Source organism: Diadema antillarum, unplaced genomic scaffold (genome assembly GCF_040938485.1).
Source record: "Diadema antillarum isolate AM-2024a unplaced genomic scaffold, OU_Dant_1.0 seq00000389_RagTag, whole genome shotgun sequence".
Lineage (NCBI taxonomy): Eukaryota > Metazoa > Echinodermata > Echinoidea > Diadematoida > Diadematidae > Diadema > Diadema antillarum.
In genome coordinates, this window is record NW_027271386.1 from 779,754 (window position 1) to 800,102 (window position 20,349).

The 20,349-nt window shown below is 38.3% G+C and overlaps 1 protein-coding gene across 1 annotated transcript in view; it reads right to left on the reverse strand.

The window, feature by feature from the left end:
- LOC139731954 (uncharacterized) overlaps window positions 1-19,817 on the reverse strand; it is a 35,664-nt gene extending 15,847 nt beyond the window's left edge. The window contains exons 1-5 of the mRNA XM_071642825.1: window positions 19,676-19,817; window positions 15,541-15,600; window positions 5,056-7,575; window positions 4,597-4,694; window positions 3,710-3,846 (exon numbers count right to left, since the gene is read on the reverse strand). Coding sequence (XP_071498926.1) covers window positions 3,710-3,846; window positions 4,597-4,694; window positions 5,056-7,575; window positions 15,541-15,600; window positions 19,676-19,769 — 2,909 coding nt within the window. The 5' untranslated portion in view covers window positions 19,770-19,817. The remainder of the gene's footprint in view (window positions 1-3,709; window positions 3,847-4,596; window positions 4,695-5,055; window positions 7,576-15,540; window positions 15,601-19,675) is intronic.
- Window positions 19,818-20,349: the final 532 nt, after the last annotated feature.

A 20,349-nucleotide genomic window follows, 5' to 3' on the forward strand; every position in this document is an offset into this window, starting at 1 on the left:
AGTGGGCCCTGAATATTAAGTTTTATTACTTACAATTCACAGAATACTGTTGGATGTGATAGGGAAACAATATCACATGCGTTACATTGCACTTTTTAATCTCATTTAGCCTTCTGCTCACACAAAGCGGTGTCATACCCTGTTAGTATTATCTTGCACCGATGAACATTCAAACCTACCATAGCAGCAACCTGTCTATAGTGGTCACCTACCATATATAGCCACTAACCCCCTCCCCCCCCCCCCAAGAAAAGCCATGTTACAGACCCTGTCTATAGTAGCCATCTGTACATAACAGCCACTTTTTATGTCTCGCTGTCGACAGGCTTGACTGTATGTTTAGGATGTAACTGCAGAAACGCCAATATGTCAAATAATATACAATGAACTGAATTTGTGATGTCAAATTGCAAATTTGCACAATGGAGCAAACATTTGATATCACAATTAACTGATGGACTTGGCAAATGCAATTTTGGCAATAATAGAAATAATGATGATAAATGATTTGTAATTTTGACAATTCGACAATTTTATCAGATTTTGCATGATTTTTACATACTATGCAAACATCTAAAATGCCTTACAGTAGCATGACTGCATTTCATGAAATAATAGAATGCCCAATATCCATTCAATGAGGGCTCTTAAAAAGGACTTTGGTGCTGAAAAACATGACAGTTCATTTCATGAATAACATTTACACATTTGATGTGTTTATAATACCGAAATATTCAAAAGTACTATTTATTGAGTTGCACATTTCATGAACTGTTACTAACATCAATATTCTGACTTACTCAGTAATTTTAATATAGGCCAAGGACATGCTCTATCATAAGCACTAATGCTATTGCAATATGTTTGGATATTGCTTGATTATGTAGCTGAAAGTTATTCCATTCACTTACAAGAAATGTAGCACAAAAAATAAACAATGACAAATTTGGCTTTTCAAATGCAAGGGAATGTATACGAATAATCTTCTATTAGTACTAATTGAAATCATACAGATGGAAGTGAATGACAATGAGAATTATTATTCATCGGTATCAATATTGGTCATCCTTTAAAATATTATGAAACTATGCATTATTAAACTCCCAACATGTGGACCTTGGTTAAATGGAATGTTAGATATCAGAACTGATCCAGATACTACATGCCTGAGAGTTTAAAAAAAAAAAAAAAAACTTTTTCAAGAAGAAAAAATACCACGTCCTATTCTATGTGTCATTTGGCACACTTAAATCCAAAGACTTACAATACCCTGAACTTTACTGCTAGTACCCTGCAAGTTTATCATTCATTTTTCACACACATATTTCAACATTTCACTTTCATCGGCACTTGACTATTTGATTCAAGACACTAGCTCCCATGAGTAATGTCAGAGATAGAACTTAAACCATCAGTTAACAAAACAAGATTAAGACTACAAGAAAAGTTGAAATTTAACTTTCAGAAACTATTAAAATGGCTGTCAAGCATAGACAACACCAAATACAATCACATAATAGATTGTTTGTACTTCATATTCTGCATATGGATGCAAAGATATCCACACACTTTTGCATCTCAGTCCAATGCATATGAATTCATGATGGATACAGTACACCTTGACACAATGTGTAGACATACAATGTCATGTATGAGAAAGCCATGATAATTGTTCAAAACTTTCTATAGGAGCTGTGAAACTTTTGTAGTGACCAAGAGCGCACATTTATACAATACAAAAAAAAATAAATACTAGCTGACAGACACTCTGGTTTCATTAGTTATTTAGTTTACTGTTCTCAAAGAATGAACCTTGGAATGGATTCTGTCATAAAGATTCTAGTGCCTGAACGTCCTGACTAACAGTTTTTGGATGTTGGCATTTTCAAAATTTCTGAAGTGAAATCTCAGCTTAATAATGGTAAATGTTTTGTCTATCCTCATTTCTACAGAAATAAACACACAAAAAAAACCCCTGAAAACACTCAAATAGAAAGAGGATCAGCCACCAAATACAAACAGTGCACTCTACTTATAACGCAGTCCTCAGGACCGGCAGTTTTCTTTCGTAATATCAAAATTTTGTTATAACCAAACAAATAGACAATGGAAAAACATGGGATGTTGAGGTCTGAATTTTTACATCGTCGTGACCGAAATTTCATTATAACTGTGATTGTTATAACAGGAGTGCACTGTACAATTGGAGGAATTGGGCTTTGATGTTTAAATGCAGGTAAGTGTGCTGGTAATGCAAGTATTTAAACACGGTTAATTCTAAACACCAGGGTAACATGCTTCATAAACTTACAAACATTTGAAATGTCAAAACTTTAAAAAAAAAAAAAACATTATTTTTTATTTTGATCAGAATATCAAACACTTCAGCCAAATCAACCTCCTATTTTGTGCAGTTTTCTTTGCTTTTCCTTCTATGAAAAAAAACAGGATAAAGGGGAGATGGGTCAAGTATAACCATCATAGTAATGACCTTCAAAATAGCACCTTAGCCTCTTAGAAGCCTAAATATTATGGACCTTGATAATTTTTATGAAGTTATCAAAATCTTGCCTATCAAATCATTATTTCTCTATGTGCCAAATGTGTCTTACACCTATATTTGAAATCTTTTCTATTAAGTTGCTAGCTGCAAGTTTGTTGCATTGAGAGTGTTCTGCACTAGCAATGAAAACATTTGTCAGATAGGTGCAAGCCTTTAACCAAGACTAGTCAGCCAACTTGTGTTTGCTTTGTTTTTGTTGCTGCTGTATTTTGTATTGTTTTGGTTTGTGGGGAGGAGGGAGCAAAAAGGAGTTGCACAATTTATAGTGATGAGTGAAAAGAAAAATGATTATATTCATCTTTGGCTACATATGGTTTTGTATGATCTCTGGAACTGCATAAATAATTGCAATTTGATATACACAATTTCATATGCTCAATGTGTGAAATATGGAACAATATTGAGTAATAATTGTAAAATCAAATTCATGCACGCCGATTTTCGTGCTACCTTGGCAAAACATAATGTGGGATACAGTCATCATTTCATAACATTTATGAAACAGAAAGTACTAAATTCTAACTACAGTTAAATGTAGCTGAAAAGACGTTATATACATATTATTAGCATCTAAAAGCTTGATGGAATGTCTAGTTTCTACTTCATGATGTGTCATTTCTGTTTTCCACTAAAAAAATAGGCACACTTATCAAAGAAGTCCTTGGCATGCACAAACAAAATAAAATGTATTTGCACTTGTGTTTGTGTGCAAAATCTGAAGGCTTCTTAGAAACTGCATGATATTGAAACACCTATTAAAGAGATTAACATGTACATGTCCACAGAGCACAGTTGTATATGCTGAACAAAGATTTGTGCTGAAGCATGGAGAGGGGGGAAAACATTAAGAAAACTTTGCTAGAGCACACCAAAGTTTGACATTAAACAAAAAGCTGGATAACAGCAAATCTGACTCTAAAAATGATTCTAAATTAGCTTCCTAGGGTTTTTTTTTTCTTTTTTGTGCTGCTGCTGCTGTTACTGCTACAACACGACATAAAGTGAAACGAGGCAGGTTTGGGTGTGTGTGTGTGTGTTTTTTTTTTATAAATAGTTATGGGCGCTTGTTTTGCTCATGGTTGATATACACCTGTTTGCCACACAGCATGTGCCCACAGTGCATCATGCTCCACCAACTCAACTCACTTTTGCAGGAGGTCATTGCTCCGTCTCTGCTCCGCCAGTTGGTCCAACATCTGGGCCTTTCCCATCCGGGCCTTGGGGCTGTCGGGATATTTCTCCAGGATGGCCTCATACTTGTACAGTGCCTGGTCCACCTTTTTCTGTTTTGGGTCGTAGTTGTTGTTGTTGTGTTTTTGGTTTTTTTTTAAGTCAAGAAATTTTGGAAAAGAGAGGAAAATATTCAATTCACTTCCTTGTGAACACTATGAATAGACGAATAAATCAATTACCTCACACACAGATCGAAAAAAAAACACCTTGTGCACAAATGTATGAATGAAAGAATGAATAAACAAATAGATACGACAATGAAAAAGAAAAATTGACTTTCTGTTTATAGAAAACACAACTTGACATAAAGTGGTAGGTCAAGACCAATAAAATTCAGACGAGGTTAACACATCTTGATATTGAAGTCAGAAAATGACTTGTATACAATATACATGTAGTTTTGCTTCATTTTGTTGTCAACAGTGGAATCTTCAGAGATACTGGGACTGAGAGACTATAATCCTTTACTAGAGAGAAGGGGAAAAAATAAAAATAAAACATTTGCGAGAGCACACTACAGTTTGACATAAAACAAAGAGCTGGAAGGACTATAATCCTTTACTAGACCATCAATCGCTCGAAAATAGGCATGATTGTTTAGAAAAAAAAAGTCTCTTTTTTAGCAGAGGTTGATGATGAATGATACATCTATGCTATCAAACATAAAATGATTGCACTTCCCATTTAACCCATGTTCTGCCACGGACAGTGTGAACAACACTATTTGGTTTATCTGTGCCAATTGGCAGTCGAAGCACACATAGGGTTAAACAGAACAGTATTTACAAGGTGGGACCCACCTCTTCAGCAAGTTTCTCTGCCTCTTGCAGCAGAGCAGCAATCTTTCTGTCCAGTGGGGCCACTTTAACTGCATCCTTGGAATTTTTTGATGAATCTTCTGCGAAAGGAAAGAAGAAAAGAGCATAGACACAGAATGCTGTCAATTCCACGTAACAAGAACATTACAAAAAGACAAAAAAGCTTCGCAATGGGTGGTAATTTGACATTTGAACAAAGGTTACAATTGGCACTGGAAATATATCCAGTATCAAACAAAGTTGCAGGTGATTTACCTAAATGCTTCATATCTGTTAATAAATTTTGCTTCACAAGCTGGTAAAATTCTTCATTTTTTTCCCCTGAGAAGAAACATATAGCCATCTTTATCAACGCAAAAATTCCAAAAATGATTGAAATCTATCGTACTCGCTATAAACAAGAGACAAAATAAACCCATATGGTATGGTATCATTCTTCACCTGTTTTCTTTTCTTCTTTGCTGCTTTTCCCTGGTTTGGCATCAGGTTGCATAGCTCCCCTTTTATCCTCAGAACTCTTCTTTGCTTCAGATGGTGACTGTGCTGCTGGTGATGACGGTGCCTTAATTTCTGAAGGCTTTTCTTCCTGTATTGGTTTTGTAGTCTTTGCAGACCCGGGGGCAGGAGTGTCTTTTGGAGTCTTTTCTGTTGTTTTAGGAGCTGGTTGTTCCTCTGGTTTTGCAGGCTCCTTTGTGGATTCACTCGGCTTTTTTGCCTCCACCTTTTCTTCAGCCTTTGGTGGCTTGGTTTCAGGAGGTACATCTAGCTTTGCAGCACTATTCTCTGATTTTTCTGGTTGAGCTGGCTCCTTAGCCTTTGGTGGTTCACTTGTTGGAGCAGGTGGTGCTTGTTTAGGTTCCTCCTTTGGAGACTTACCTGCAGGAGGTGGTGGTGCTTGTTTGGTTTGTTCCTTTGGAGGCTTACTGGCAGGAGGTGGTGGTGATTCTTTTGTTTCCATGGCAGGTACTTCTTTGACTTTTTTTGACTCCTTAGGTGTGTCTGCTGGCTTTTGTTCTGGCACTGATTCCTTTGGAGTCTCAGTTGCAGGAGGTGGTGGTGATGGTTTTGTCTCCTTGGCAGGCACTTCTCTGTCTTTCTTTGACTCCTTGGGTGTGTCTGCTGGCTTCTGTTTTGACAGTGAATCCTTTTGGGGCTCAGTTGCAGGAGGTGGTGGTGGTGGTTTTGATCGCTTGGCAGGTACTTCTTTGTTTTTCTTTGACTCCTTGGGTGTGTCTGCTGGCTTCTGCTCTGGAACTGATTTCTTTGGAGTCTCAGTTGCAGGTGATGGTGGCACTGGTTTTGTCTCCTTGGGAGATTCTTCTTTGACTTTCTTGGTATCCTTTGGTGTGTCTGCTTGCTTTTGTTCCAACACTGATTCCTTTTGCAGGTCAGGTGTAGGAGATGGTGGTGGTGGTTCTGTTTGCTTGGCAGGTACTTCTTTGTTTTTCTTTGACTCCTTGGGTGTGTCTGCTGGCTTCTGCTCTGGAACTGATTTCTTTGGAGTCTCAGTTGCAGGTGATGGTGGCACTGGTTTTGTCTCCTTGGGAGATTCTTCTTTGACTTTCTTGGTATCCTTTGGTGTGTCTGCTTGCTTTTGTTCCAACACTGATTCCTTTTGCAGGTCAGGTGTAGGAGATGGTGGTGGTGGTTCTGTTTGCTTGGCAGGTACTTCTTTGTTTTTCTTTGACTCCTTGGGTGTGTCTGCTGGCTTCTGTTCTGGCACTGATTCCTTTAGAGTCTCAGTTGCAGGAGGTGCTGCTGCTGGTTTTGTCTCCTTGGAAGGTACTTCTTTTGGAGGCTTACTAGCAGGAGGTGGTGGTGCTTCCTTGGTCTCCTTGGCAGGTACTTCTTTGTCTTTCTTTGACTCCTTGGATGTGTCTCCTGGCTTTTGTGCTGGCAGTGATTCCTTAGGCGGCTCAGTTGCAGGTGATGGTGGCACTGGCTTTGTCTTCTTGGCAGGTTCTTCTTTGACTTTCTTGTTATCCTTTGGTGTGTCTGTGGGCTTTTCTTGTTTGACAGTTTCCTTCGGTGGCTCAGTTGCAGGGGATGGCAGTGCTGGCTTTTCCTGTTTGGTTGGTTTTTCCTTGCCTTTTTCAGTATCCTTTTCTTTAAGGACAGATTCCTTTGATGGCTCAGTTAGAGGAGGCGGAGGTGCTGGTTTTGTCTGTTTGGCAGGTGCTTCCTCAGTCTTCTTGTCTTGCTGAACAGGATCTTTGGTCTTTTGGAATTCCTCGACAGGCGGTGGTGGCAGTGGCTTTTTCTTCTTCTCATCATTTTGCTCACTGGCTGGAGGAGGGGGAGGAGGAGGAGGAGCTGATTTTGGAGTCTCCTCATCAGGCTGTTTATCAGTTGGCGGTAGCATCGGCTTTTTTGTCTTCATGGCATTTTGCTCCCTTGCTGGAGGAGGGGGAGGAGGAGGAGGCTCGGTTTCTGAGGTCTCCTTGTCAGGTTGTTTATCAGTTTTCTTCATATCCTTAGAGGTTTCCTTGTGATCATCCTTTGTTTCCCTGGCAGTCCTCTTTGGTGTGACTTTCTTTCCTTTTGGAGATGTTGTCTCCTCCACCTTGGCTTCACTTGGTTTGCGCTTTTTGTCTTTGTCATCCTTTATGGTTTCTTTAGCTGATTCTGTTCTCACCGATGTCTCTTTGTCCCTAGTAGAAGCATCTTCTGGTTTAGCTTCTGCTGCAGGTTTTTCTTCCTTCTTCTCCTCTCCAGTACTTCCTCCTGATTCTTGGTTTGGTGTTGAGTCCCCTTGAGGAGCTTTCACAGTATCCTTGCTTTCCACAGTATCTTTGACCTTATCAGGTGTTTCTCCACCAGCAGGGGCCTCCGAGTCTACCTCCTCTCTCCCTTTTGTGGTGTCTGGTTTGGGTTCCTCAGGCACACTCTCACTCCACGTGTCCTGTGTATCTGTGAGTGGCTGTTTTTGGCCAGGAGTGACATTTTTCCTCACTTCCTTCCCTGCAAGTACCACAAGAAATGGAACAGGAAAAGAGAATATCTGTTAACCTGCAGTCCAGTTTGTATGTGGACACAAGGAAGGTCATTCAAAATGCAAACCATGAGAGTGAATATCTCTTCCATGTTCTGCAAGAATCATCTAGCAGACCTACAGTCTGCCATTTTTCTAATTTAAGGATGGCATGACGATCTGTGGGTTGTTGAAGGCACACATCTACTGAACACTAGATCACTATATGAAGTCTACTAATGCATACATGGCGAATGGCCCTTCAATATGAGACAAGTTTCTCACTGTGCTGGTACACCCAGATGTGGCCTTGTACCAGCTAAACGTTCATGTCAATCAGTCACATGGCCATCTCCTATTCAGGGACTCCCATCTCCCATCTCCATTTTCATGTGACACAGCAGAGGATGAAGATCTCATTTTGATTCTCTCCATTAGTATTTTTATCACTCTCAAACTGATTTAAGGGGGCTCTTTGGTAACTCATGAAGAACCTTGAACTTTAAACTTAAGAAATAGCTAGAATCATATGATGAAAGTGTCAAAGAAAGGCAGTTTCCCTATTTCAAAATAATGCAAAAGTTTATGATAAAGATGACCCTTGTTCCACGAAGGTATTGAGGAGCATCCCTCATTCAATCTTCAACACTCTTTCCTGGTATCCCCTGAACTAGCAAATCATTTTTTTCAAGTATTAGCTGTGACAAATATCTCACAAAACAGGGCACTCGCATTTCTTATTACCCCTAGAATTGACTTTTTCTCTCCAAGGGAGATGCATGAGTAGTGAATCTAAGCAAATATAAGTGATTAATAATAGACATAAAGCTTATAAAAACTGCATTAACAGATGCATAAATTACAGTGTTTTTGTTGGGTCTTCTGCCCACCAAAAGACCTTACACAAAGGTGGTGAATATCTGTCTACACAGGATGACATTAAACTAATGGTGAATGTAATGATAAAACCTTCAGTTGTAAATGAAGGTGCAAAGAGTATCAACCTACAGTGTGAATTAAGGTGTACATACTTTCCCTTTTTTTCGGGGGGGGGGGGGGGGGAGGGGGAATAAACTGGAAAGCACCTGTGGCTGCAGTAAATATACAGGTGAGGTTAAAAAACGGTCAAGTACCGTTTTCAAAGTTTCGCTACAAGTTATATAGGCCCGCCCTTTTATCACCGAGGTACTAATCTCTAAGAGCATAAATTGTCTGAGTGTGATGCACGATTTCCCAGCAAGACCGGGGCAATCATTTATGCCAGACAGGGACTACACAGTGCAAAGGCGACTGGCGTTATCTGCAGTAATTGGGCACGCTGCCTGACCAAATGATGTAATGAATTCAATTTGGAGGGGAGGGAGCCAAACACACATGGCTAATCACACGAGCCAAGTGCTGACGACTCTCCCGGTCTGTTTGCGAGGACCATTGATAATATCCGATCCAAGAAGATGGATATCTTGTCGAACATCAAGCTAAAAGCATTAGACATTCCAACTCAAAAGATTAAGAAAGCAAATTCAATGTAGCTTTCATCCCTGTGGTACATGTGCCTCAGAGATGCCATTCTTGAATAGAGCATTGCAGTATTCTGAGAACAGAAAAGGTGTTGTTGTTGTTTTTTCAGAAAAACAGCATTTTTGCTTTTCCTGCAATCGACCTTTCCATTAATACAATTTTGGAAACCAGTACTTTCTGTGAAACCTGTGCAGTATATTTGGAAAAAAAAAAAAACAAGCCAAAAAAAAAAAGACAGAAAAAAAAAACAAAGCTAGAAACAGCACTTAATACTGAAGAAAAGTAACATTTGCTATGTCTGGTGCCTGTTTAATTTTGCTGAAGATCAGATTAAACAAATTATGTCAACAGCATTATGGCTCACATTCAAATTTGTTCCTCTTGGGTATATGGGAAACATGTACTTGGGTGGGAGTGTTATGGTTTAAGAGAAGACCTTCTTTATTATTTCACAGCCTAGAAACAACAAAAACCCTGGAAAAAGGAGAACAGAACCAAGTAGGATGAAACAGTCCAAAACTGCCATATCAACAGGATGTTTGTGGTGTTGTTTCCTTTTTTGTTTTTGTTTTTACCTCTCATTATGACCCCTCAAAATAAAGCGGACTTTCTACTCAGAAAACAAAAGTCCTATCATTCCAGGAAGAGCCATCAGATGTTGATCAAGACTTAAAACCAGATTAAAAGTTAAGCTTCTGAATAGAAATTTGCTAGAAAAATGGTCTGGATATTCAGGGACAAGTATACCCTGGTACCTCTTTCTGCTAAACTCCAGGGATAATCAAGTGGAATTTTAGGCCTACAATCGATGCTAGTTCAATATGGTGAATGGATTAGCCAATCAAAGAGCTTGCATGTATGATAGAAATTTGCTAGAAAATGGTAGGATATTCAAGGACAAGTATGCCCTGTACATCTTTCTGCTAAACTCCAGGGATAATCAAGTGGAATTTTAGGCCTACAATGTATATCAATGCTATATCACTATGGTGAATGGATTAGCCAATCACAGAGCTTGCATTCAGCGTTTTCCTTCACATTATATGATACTGGGTTTACCACAGAACTACAAACAATAGATATATATTAGCAAAGTGAAGAGTTTGTTTGCAAAAACCGATAAGTCCATTTTTGAAGATTTTGAAGTACGGTCTCTGTCATAAAGTACAAAATAATGCCTTTTAAATGATATATTGGTTACTACATATAAAGGTATATTTTTAAGTTATGGTCAAAAGAAGCAAAATTTTTCTTATTATTCTCTTTATTTTTCTTGACCTTTAATCGCAAATATCTCCATTTGACAAATATGGACTTATCGGTTTTTGCAAACAAACTCTTCAAGTGTATATTCCCTCACTATAGTCACTCATATTTCTTTTGTCACAGTTCATAGTGATTACCTTTGCTTCTTCCTGAAACTATCCAGTATAATTCTACCTATTTGCACTGGCATTAGTATCTGTGTATACTGTCACCATTCTTGCACCAGTTTGAGTTGTTTGTAGATTGTATAGCTTCATACTGCATGCTAGAACTCCCTTATTGACTGATGTTGATGGTAATATCTATATGCTACAAGTCTAACTTTGTTGTAAATCCCTTAACATTCACGTCCATGACTATTAAGAAAAAGATGTCTTTAACTGAACACTGTATGCTGTACATTATTTGTCAAATGTGTACGAATTCACAGATTTAATTACTACCTATATGTAATGCAATTTCTTTTTATTCAGCTCCAATTATATTTCTTTAACTTCATTTCACTATTCAATTTCTATTTCCCAAGCGTGTATGAGTCCAGTCCCATGCCATTTAAATCACTTGATATGTTGAGCATCAGCCAAGCCATTTTCTACTATAACAAACATGTTTGTGTCCTGCGTCAGGCAATAAATTCTTCATCCGCTCATGCTGCTCATATCATGGCAGGTAAGAAAAGAAAAAATAAAATGAAACGACAAGAACGAAACACATAAAAAATTCTCATTACTTCTGCAACAATAACTCTCCTCTCCAAAACAATCTATTGTCCCCTATGTTGTATTCATTTATTATCTTTTGTGTGTGCATGTGTGTGTGTGTGTATGTGTGTGCTGTGTAAGCAGGAAATAAACTTCCAATGTGCTGTGCTTACACAAATCACATTCCGCTGAATTCATGACCCCAAAATGTTGTTCTTCAGTTTAACGTCTACCTTACCACCATTCTCCTGACAATACACAGAAAGCCAGTTGCGCTGTTTAACAATCCCACTTTTTTCCCCTCGAGTCTCACGCACAGTCGAGATAGGGCAGGATGTTCCGACAGACAGTCGTGCCAGATAAACAGCTGATACCTGAATTGACATTACGTGGCTGTACGCCTATTATCACGTCCTCGTCAGTTTCATCCACCAGGCAAAGCACTAAACTACAAAATCCCCAGACTTTAAAGGGGAAACTTTGCCAAATATACATGTCGATTGAGTGAGTGTGGCAATAATAGAATTCATCAGTGAGGTATAAGGAAAATCAGATGATCCTTTCAAAAGGTAAAAATATTTCAAGATTCAGTGGCACCATTGCTGGAGGACAACACTACAATAATTTATGATGTCACTGCAGAATTATATGATAATACACCGATTTACAGTACAAGTAGATTTCCATAAAATTTCAATAAGGGGGCTACAGGTACAGAAAAGTTGATGATCCATTCAAAAGGTATGAATATATCAGGATCCAGTGCCGCCATTGCTGGGTGACATCAGTGCATATAATTTATGATGTCACTGCAGAAAGATGATTTATGAAAATATACCTGCAGTACAAGTAGATTTCCATAAAATTTCAATTAGGGGGCTATAGGTACAGGAGCATTGATGGATTCACACTTTGGAGATAATGTAGTTTTCTATTCACAAGGGTGATCTACAAATGTATCAGATAAATTAGTGCATGACAACTGGCTAAGTGTTGTGATGGATAGAAGTGAGCAATATTAAATTACAGGTTAAGTGTATATGTTTCTTTATGGCCAGGGGTTATCCCAGAAGCAATAAACAAGCACACAACAGAACAAACAACATGCATGACCTTTCTAGTCTTTGAAATAGAGGTGCAAAGGAAAATATCTAGAATTCATTTACATCCTAATTGTTACACTGTCAGTGAAGACCTACCAATCGTGAGTGTACTAGAAGAAAATAAAATGTGAAGAGTTTGGTCGTAAAAACCGATAAGTCCATTTTTGAAGATTTTGAAGTACGGTCTCTGTCATAAAGTACAAAATAATACCTTTTAAACGATATATTGGTCACTACATACAAAGGTACATTTTTGAAGTTATGGTCAAAAGAAGCAAACATTTTCTTATTATTCTCTTTATTTTTCTTGACTTTTCATCGCAAATATCTCCATTTGGCAAATATGGACTTATCGGTTTTTGCGAACAAACTCTTCATGTATTGGATATACTATGCTCATCCAGCACAGTGGGCAACCAGTCAAACTTTTCATAGTAGCCATTTTGAGCTTTATTTCTGAGTCTACAAGGAAACTGAATCCATACTGATGGTATTTCATCTTTGAAGAAGAAGAAAAAGCACAAACGAACATTGAAAGGGTGAGAAATCTGACGACTCCAGTAGCCCTCTTAACCCGCTGAGGACGAGTCCCGAGTATACTCGGGTGAGCGTCTATGGGAAATATGTGTTGTACGATAGCAAAATCAAACCGTCCTCAACGGGTTAACTTCAGTGGGAGTAGGTATTAAACATGATCTATTAAAAACTTCTACTGAATTGGTGATTGTTCAGATCGTTGCAGAGAGTGTTTGCTTTAACCCATTGAGGACGAGTCCCAAGTATACTTTGGCAAGTGTCTATGGGAAATGAGTGTTGTAGCAAAATCAGCCCATCCTCAATGGGTTAATACAAATTTCTTCATCGCAGTAATAAACCCCCATCACAAAAACAGAAACTTACTTTCTTTTCCCACCTAACTTGGTGTTGTCAGTCTTACAATGATTGTTGACAATTCCTAAGAGGCAATGTCACTCTCCAATACAGTCTTAGCCTAATGCCATGTGACTAACTCATTAATTAGCCTCTAATTGTGTGTTCCTGAGACAGGCAGATATAACACAGCTGTTTTGGAGCAACCGTATAACAGCCATTGTGAGCAATCAGCATTAAAATGGTTTCTGTTTTAGACCATTGTCTGGTCAGGATGTTAAAGGGACTCATCACATGGTAATACATTATCACATAGTTTACACATAGGACTATCAATAATTGCAATAATTGTAATGATAATAAAAATGGTCAGGATGTAAAGGGACTCATTACATGGTAATACATTATCACATAGTTTACACATAGGACTATCAATAATTGCAATAATTGTAATGATAACAAAGATATTAGCCAAGTGAGGAAGAAAAAAGAAGTACAGTGAAATACTAGTAGTAGTAGCAGTAGTAATGATAATGATCATATACAATAGTGATATTGATAATTACTGATCATTACCACAAATACTAAACATTTTCACAATAATAACTTAATGTATAAAAGCAATTATTAAATCATAATTATTATAGGAATATAATAAGGATTAAAACAAATGAGAGAATATATCAGAAATGGACACTCATACATTATATTTCATACAATTTTGCATCGTGGGGGTGACAGGGAGAACGATATCCAAGATTCCTTGAGCTCAAAAATTTGAGCATATAAACAGTACCCTGTGAGTGGCATTTTGGAATCGGATCAGTGTTTCAAAATGCTGATTCTGCTTTCACAAATTTGAACATAAATACACCCATAGAGAGAGAGAGGGGGGGAGGGATGGGGGTGTTGGAGGGGGAGGGATGGGGGTGTTGGAGGGTCAGGGATGGGGGGTGTTGGAGGGGCAGGGATGGGGGTGTTGGAGGGGCAGCTCAGACCAAGGTCATGAGCAGTGGCTGTCATTTTTTCGTCAGCTGACAATTTTGAGTTACAAGTGATGATGACCCAAGGTCGCTGATTCAGTGCTGAAACCTGGAATGGGGACTTTGTAGTGTGCATTCGCTTGGAGACAGTGTACGATCATGTCTCCATAATGGATACATACTGGTGTTGTAGCAAAATCAGCCCGTCCTCAACGGGTTGAAAGGTGGTGTATATACCTCTAGAGGGAAAACTGATTATCCCAAAGCCCATTTGCACACACCTGAAAATAATGGTCTTGTCAAATCAATTTCAATAATGCAATGCAAAAACAGATAGTAGTAATTGTTGAATGAAACACATACAAAAAGAGTAGTAATTGTTCAATGAAACACATACAAAAAGAATTTCATGTTGTAATGCAAAACTCAGATCATCTTGCTCAAGTTTTGTTTGTTTTTTAACTATCACCATGATCTGCTTTGTGCAATGCAGGCAAGGACACTAACATTGTCAACAGCACTGCAGTATTCTGAGGGCTGAAAATATTTACTTTTTGGTGCCACAAAAAAAGTATTTTACCTTCCCTGCAAAAGGCATGTGCAATGGCATCAAGTCATACAATTTTTGGGGAAAAAACCACAACATTTTCCAGGAAATCTGCAGTATTTTGGGCAAATAAAACAGCATAAAATCCTGCCTAAAATGTAACAGTTGGCATGTCTGGCAATGTGTATGAATGGCTAATTCAGTTTGAAAGCACAGAGTGAGGATGCCTTGTATCATACACCAGTCATCGTTCAGATATGTAAAGTAGGCCTACTGTTATGTGCAGTTTCGAAATTGAAAGCGCTTTTACTGAGTGAAGTGTTTCTGCCTTTGAAAGCCAGAAAATATACAGTAAATCTAGAAATATTCATGTGCATTTTGATTTCAAGAATTTTTTATGAGAGTCAAGATTCACAAAATTAAAATGCCTGCAAAAGTTCTTCTATACTACATGTATGCGCACTAAATGCCAGTGGCAATTCGTGAAAATTTTACGTGTATGCCGCAAAAAAGACCTTCAGCTCTAATTTGCGAAAATTTCATGCCACAAAAACATCTCGCTTTACAGTATATCACACTGTTTTTTTCTATTTTGCTTTTTATGGCAAAAGTAACAGTTCTTAAAAGAATAAGAATCTTCTCATAAAAACTTGGTGAAAGCTAATTAACACAGCATTCACACAGTTCGTGACTTAACTTCCCTTGTGGCTCCACTATCATCACAATTTTCTGTTAACTTGAAGTAAATGTCGGCTCTATGGTGTAAATCTACATGCAAGTAAAATGAGTTCATTTCAGATTTCAGTAGATTTTTTGTGGTTATGGGCATCAAATGGTAACTACAAGACTGCTATATTTCACCTCTGCATTCACACTGTTGCTCCTCCAATATCATTTGAAGTAACAGATTTCATGCTAACTTGATGTTTAACCAGCTTAGTATGAACCCAACTATTGTCCTCACCTGGGTCGTTGACCTCTGCCACAGTGGGTTGCGTTTCTCCGTCCTGTTTTAGTTCCCCATCTGTCCACAAAAATAGAAGGAAGAGACTGTATGGACTCCAGGTGCAATTCAGAAGTTCATTGCAAAATAGATTCCTCTAAAGAGTTCATATCAATTTGTCAAAACTTAGGGCCTATTCCGCCCACTTGTTGCACTCTCACACAAAGCCACATCATAGTCAATGTTGCCTGCAAGGTTTTTACTTTTAACCCGTAGAGAACGGAGTGATTTTGCTACAACACGCATTTCCCATAGACACCTGCCTGAGTATACTCTGGACTCATCGTCAACGGGTTAAAGTTTATGTTACTGGTGATTCAGGGTTTGCAAGGGCTAATGTATGCAATCCTTGCACTGAATCTCTACTAGTATTTGATCAGTAGATATCTTCTGACAATAAATCAAATACACATTATATGTGCATAGTATATGGCTTATATTTCCGAAGTCTAATATTTGAGGATTGGAACGTAAGACTATCTAGTGAATGGTTGAATTAGCAATGAAGAACCACATTAGAAAGAAGAATAATCACTTTTCATGAGAATGTACAACATGTTTTGTGTTATGGGAGGTAATATTTTTGCTAGTTGATTTGAGACTATCTGTAGATTCCCAAAATTCATGAAAATAATTATCCCCTTAACCCCCAATGTCTGGCACATGTAAACCCCTCCCCGACCCAAATGTATGTTGCAGACAGCATAAAGTATAATTTAGTGTAATTATACACAGGGGCGGATTAAGGAATTCTGTAAAGGGGGGGCATGACTATTATTTTTGGTGCCACTTCCGGGTTTCGTTTCATTTTTTTTCTTTTTATTTCTTTTGTTTTTAACGATAAATAAGGGGAGGCGTGCGCCTCTTGTGCCCCCCTCTGGATCCGCCACTGTATGAAAAGTACAGGTGAGACAAAAACACACACAGCCCTCCATTTTAACAAAAATTTCAAGAATTCAAGTTGACAAGCCCAAATCCAAATGTGATCCTCTGTATGGGCTTTCACATTGCATGTACATGTTGTACATGCTACATGATGTCTTTTTATCATGAATTAAGAAAAGCAAAATTGGAAATAGTTTGCAGATTTTTCAGATTTTTCTTTCACTGTGGGAGCTAATAAAAACATGTTTCCCCTACAAATGGCCCATGGTGGGAGAGACAATGCAAGTGTCATATGGCTTGAACATAAAATTGGAATGCAGAGACTCCAACTCTCCCGTTTTTGACGGGAGATCTCCCGCCGAAATCCCTTTTTTGCAAAACCTCCCGTTCTCCCGCTTGAAATTTAATATCTCCCGCCCTGGCTCTGTGTCTCCCGCTTGAAATGAATTCTTACTTAATATCATTTTATGTTGAAAAAGTAAGCCGTAGATAAAACGAGAGAGCATCTAGAACCCTAGAGCAAGGAACTTCGCGCACATCAAATTGGAGTCTCCCGTTTGCTAGGGGTTTCAGGCGGGAGAATCTCCCAATCAGAAGGTGCTTGGGGTTGGAGTCTCTGGGAATGAATAAATCAGATTCAACCAAGAGTAGAATTTCACACCTACAATCAAGGTTATTACCAATTCTATGCCACTCTCAAAACATTCCACTGACACCTAAACACAAGGCAGCTTTCTCATGCATGAGTAACATTAACCCAGAGAAAACATGTTATTTCAATTTTATGAGCACATTCACTGAAGTGCAATTTGCTGAAGATTGTGGGAAGGTATAGCAAAAAATACCCTCTCTTAATACACCCTTTTCTCTTTGTCAACAGTGGGAGATTTTTCTCAGCTATCAATTGACGCATTATATATTATCAAAATGTGTGGAGGCCCTTAGCAAAAAATAACAACAAATGTTTGATTTTTTTTAAGGGACTGTACAGTACTGATTGAGGCGAGGATTCAGGTTTTATAACATTTTTTGATGAGATAATGAGAAACCTCTTTCATATGAAATATTAAAGAGCATGTAATTTCAAGAAGGGTTCAATGTTTATTTGATGAAAATTGGCCTTGAAATAGCTGAGATATCCAAAAAAGCGATCTAACAAAATTGACAGGCCACGGCTTTTATCAGGATCTTTGTTTTACCTTGTTTTTAGATATCTCAGTCATTTCAAAACCGATTTTCATCAAATAAGCTTTTGATTCCCCTTAGAATTGCATGCTCTTTAACATTTCAAAGAGTGGTTTGAAAATATCTCACAAAACGTTGCAAGCTGAATCCTCACCTCAACCAGAACTGTACAGTCGCTTTGAGGGGGATTTTCCCACAAATTTATAATAGGTGTGAATTCATGCCAAAAGATTTGTGAAACACTCCCAGAGAGTTTACAGGAAAAAAAAAAATTAGACAATCGTTCCAAAAGCTGGAAAGTTTGAAAGCTTATAGGTCCCCTTTCTAGAAGGTAGGCAACTCTAAAACAATTCATATCACAGTGGGGGCATATCTGATATTACAGAAAAAAAATATAGAGAGAATTTCAAAAATAATGTATTTTTCAAAGACGCATTGTTTCCAAAATGAGCTTCAATGAACGATAATCTCCCCATTGCTTTATAAATAATACTGAACCCACACTGCATGTTGTACGTTCATAAATTAAACAAACAGAATGACAGCAGTTTTTTTCAAAAGCTAAATATAAGATGTTAAAAGAAAGTACTGTAATGCCAATGTAAATTTTTCAACATATTTTCACAAAGAGTGATAGCAAAACATATTTGGCAAATTTGATCATAACCTAGCAATTCTCACTTTAGTTTGCAAACACTGATATTTGTGAAAGTGACATGAAACATATTCTCATTTTCCTGCAGTAAGCTTACGTTTAATGGCAGAATTTTACAGCAAACTATTTCATATGTGAATATGCACATAATACAAAGTTAGAAAAATTGTACACAAGTCTGGCATTTTTCTGGTGATGTTTCTCAGGGTTTTTTTGCAGCAAAAGTTCAAAGAAATGTCTTCAGCATTTTAATGCCACAGTTTTCATTGGCAATGCAAATTGGCATCTTTGACCCCTGACCTCACTACAAACACTATGTATTGTAAAATTGAAGAGTTTGATCCCCAGATGAGTTACCTCAGTTTTCTTAATTTGAGATATTTGCAATGAAAGCTGCAAAAAGAAAGAGAAAATAATAAGAAAATATGGGATTTAATAATTTTAATCATACCTTCAAGAACATTCCTTCTTATGTACTACATGAGGTATTACTAGCTGAAGGTTTTGTTTTGCTCAATTTGATGGTCTTACATTGAGATGTTCAGAAATGCTGCTTAGCCCACTTTGCAATGAAATGCTGCAATTCTATCCTTCAACTTTAGCATGCTAATTGGATACTCTTTCCTAACATCAAGGGTTCGCATTCAGAACATCAGACTAAGTCACCTTTGACTGTCCTTGTATGGAATCCCCTTCTAAAAGAATGCTCCCCTCTTTCAATTTGCTACATTTGTGCATACAGACCTTTCTATTTATAACCATCCACAACATCCCCCCTTTTTTGTGTCATGTATTGATTCATGTGGCTGGCTATTCTTAAGAGTTAATTCTAGGAAGTGTATGAATGATTAAACAATGTGACTTTTCACCTCATTGCCTACAGACCCAGGGACTTTAATACATACAAGGTGTATCCCCATTCTTATGGCTGTTGTTCTTAGATCTGTTTTTCACCTGCCCTGGTAGAAACAAACTGATTCTTTATCTTATCAGGGAGGTGGAAGAAACACCTCCCTGATCTTATCTCCTTAGGAAGGTCATCAATGCCCTACGTATACTCCCCTCTCTTTTATCTTGTGTCTCTTTCTACATCATTTTTTTTTTTTTGGCTTTGTCTACTGTCTGTCGGGGATTGTTTTTAACTCTTCTCTTATCCCCTCCCCTCCCCTCCCCTCCCATTCCCCTCCCCTCCCTCTACCTGTCTCAAATAAAGAACATGCCTCCATTTTTGCATCCTCCCCTACCCTCTCCTCCACCCTTCCCTTCCCTGTCCTGGCACCACCTCCCCTTCTCTCCCCTCCCCTCCCCACCCCTTCCCTCCCCTTCCCTCAAAAGAGGTTAAAAAGTCTATAAAAGCAAGCTTCGTCTCACCCAAGTTTCGGTCGATCTTGATCACGCCCGTCATGAATGCCACAACAAAGACCGCCCCGACGATGACGACCACACCGAGGACGTTCTGCCACATGGGGACGGCGTCGGTCGCTTTGGGTCGCACCTTTCCATTCCTCGCCGCTTTTCCCGCATCTGGAGGGGGATGAAATAAAGCGGTATAAAGATAGAGATACCACCAAGAATGACTTGATAAATATTATCTGTCAATGGGAAGATCAAGGCAACATAACAGACTTTAAAGGTATTGCAGGGCTGTGAACATTCCCATATTATCGAAATCTGATAGATACTAGCATGTATATATGCGTCTCAAAAATGATTCACTTTTACCTGGCAGACTTGGATATTCCAGGGTTTAACGGGAACCCAAATCCAAAGAGAAATGTGGATTGAGTGAAAGCAGCAACATTAGTAGAACACATCAGTGAAAGTTTGAGGAAAATCAGACAATCGATGCAAAAGTTATGAAGTTTTAAAGTTTTGGTATTGGAACTGCTGGATGAGGAGACTACGGTACTAGAGATTATGGCGTATGTGTGGACAACAATAGGGCCTATAAAGAAAATATACAGGGATTTCCACAAAAATTCATTTTCCATGAAAATAACACAGTCCATCAACTTGATACTGACATAATTATGTTAAGGGTAGCA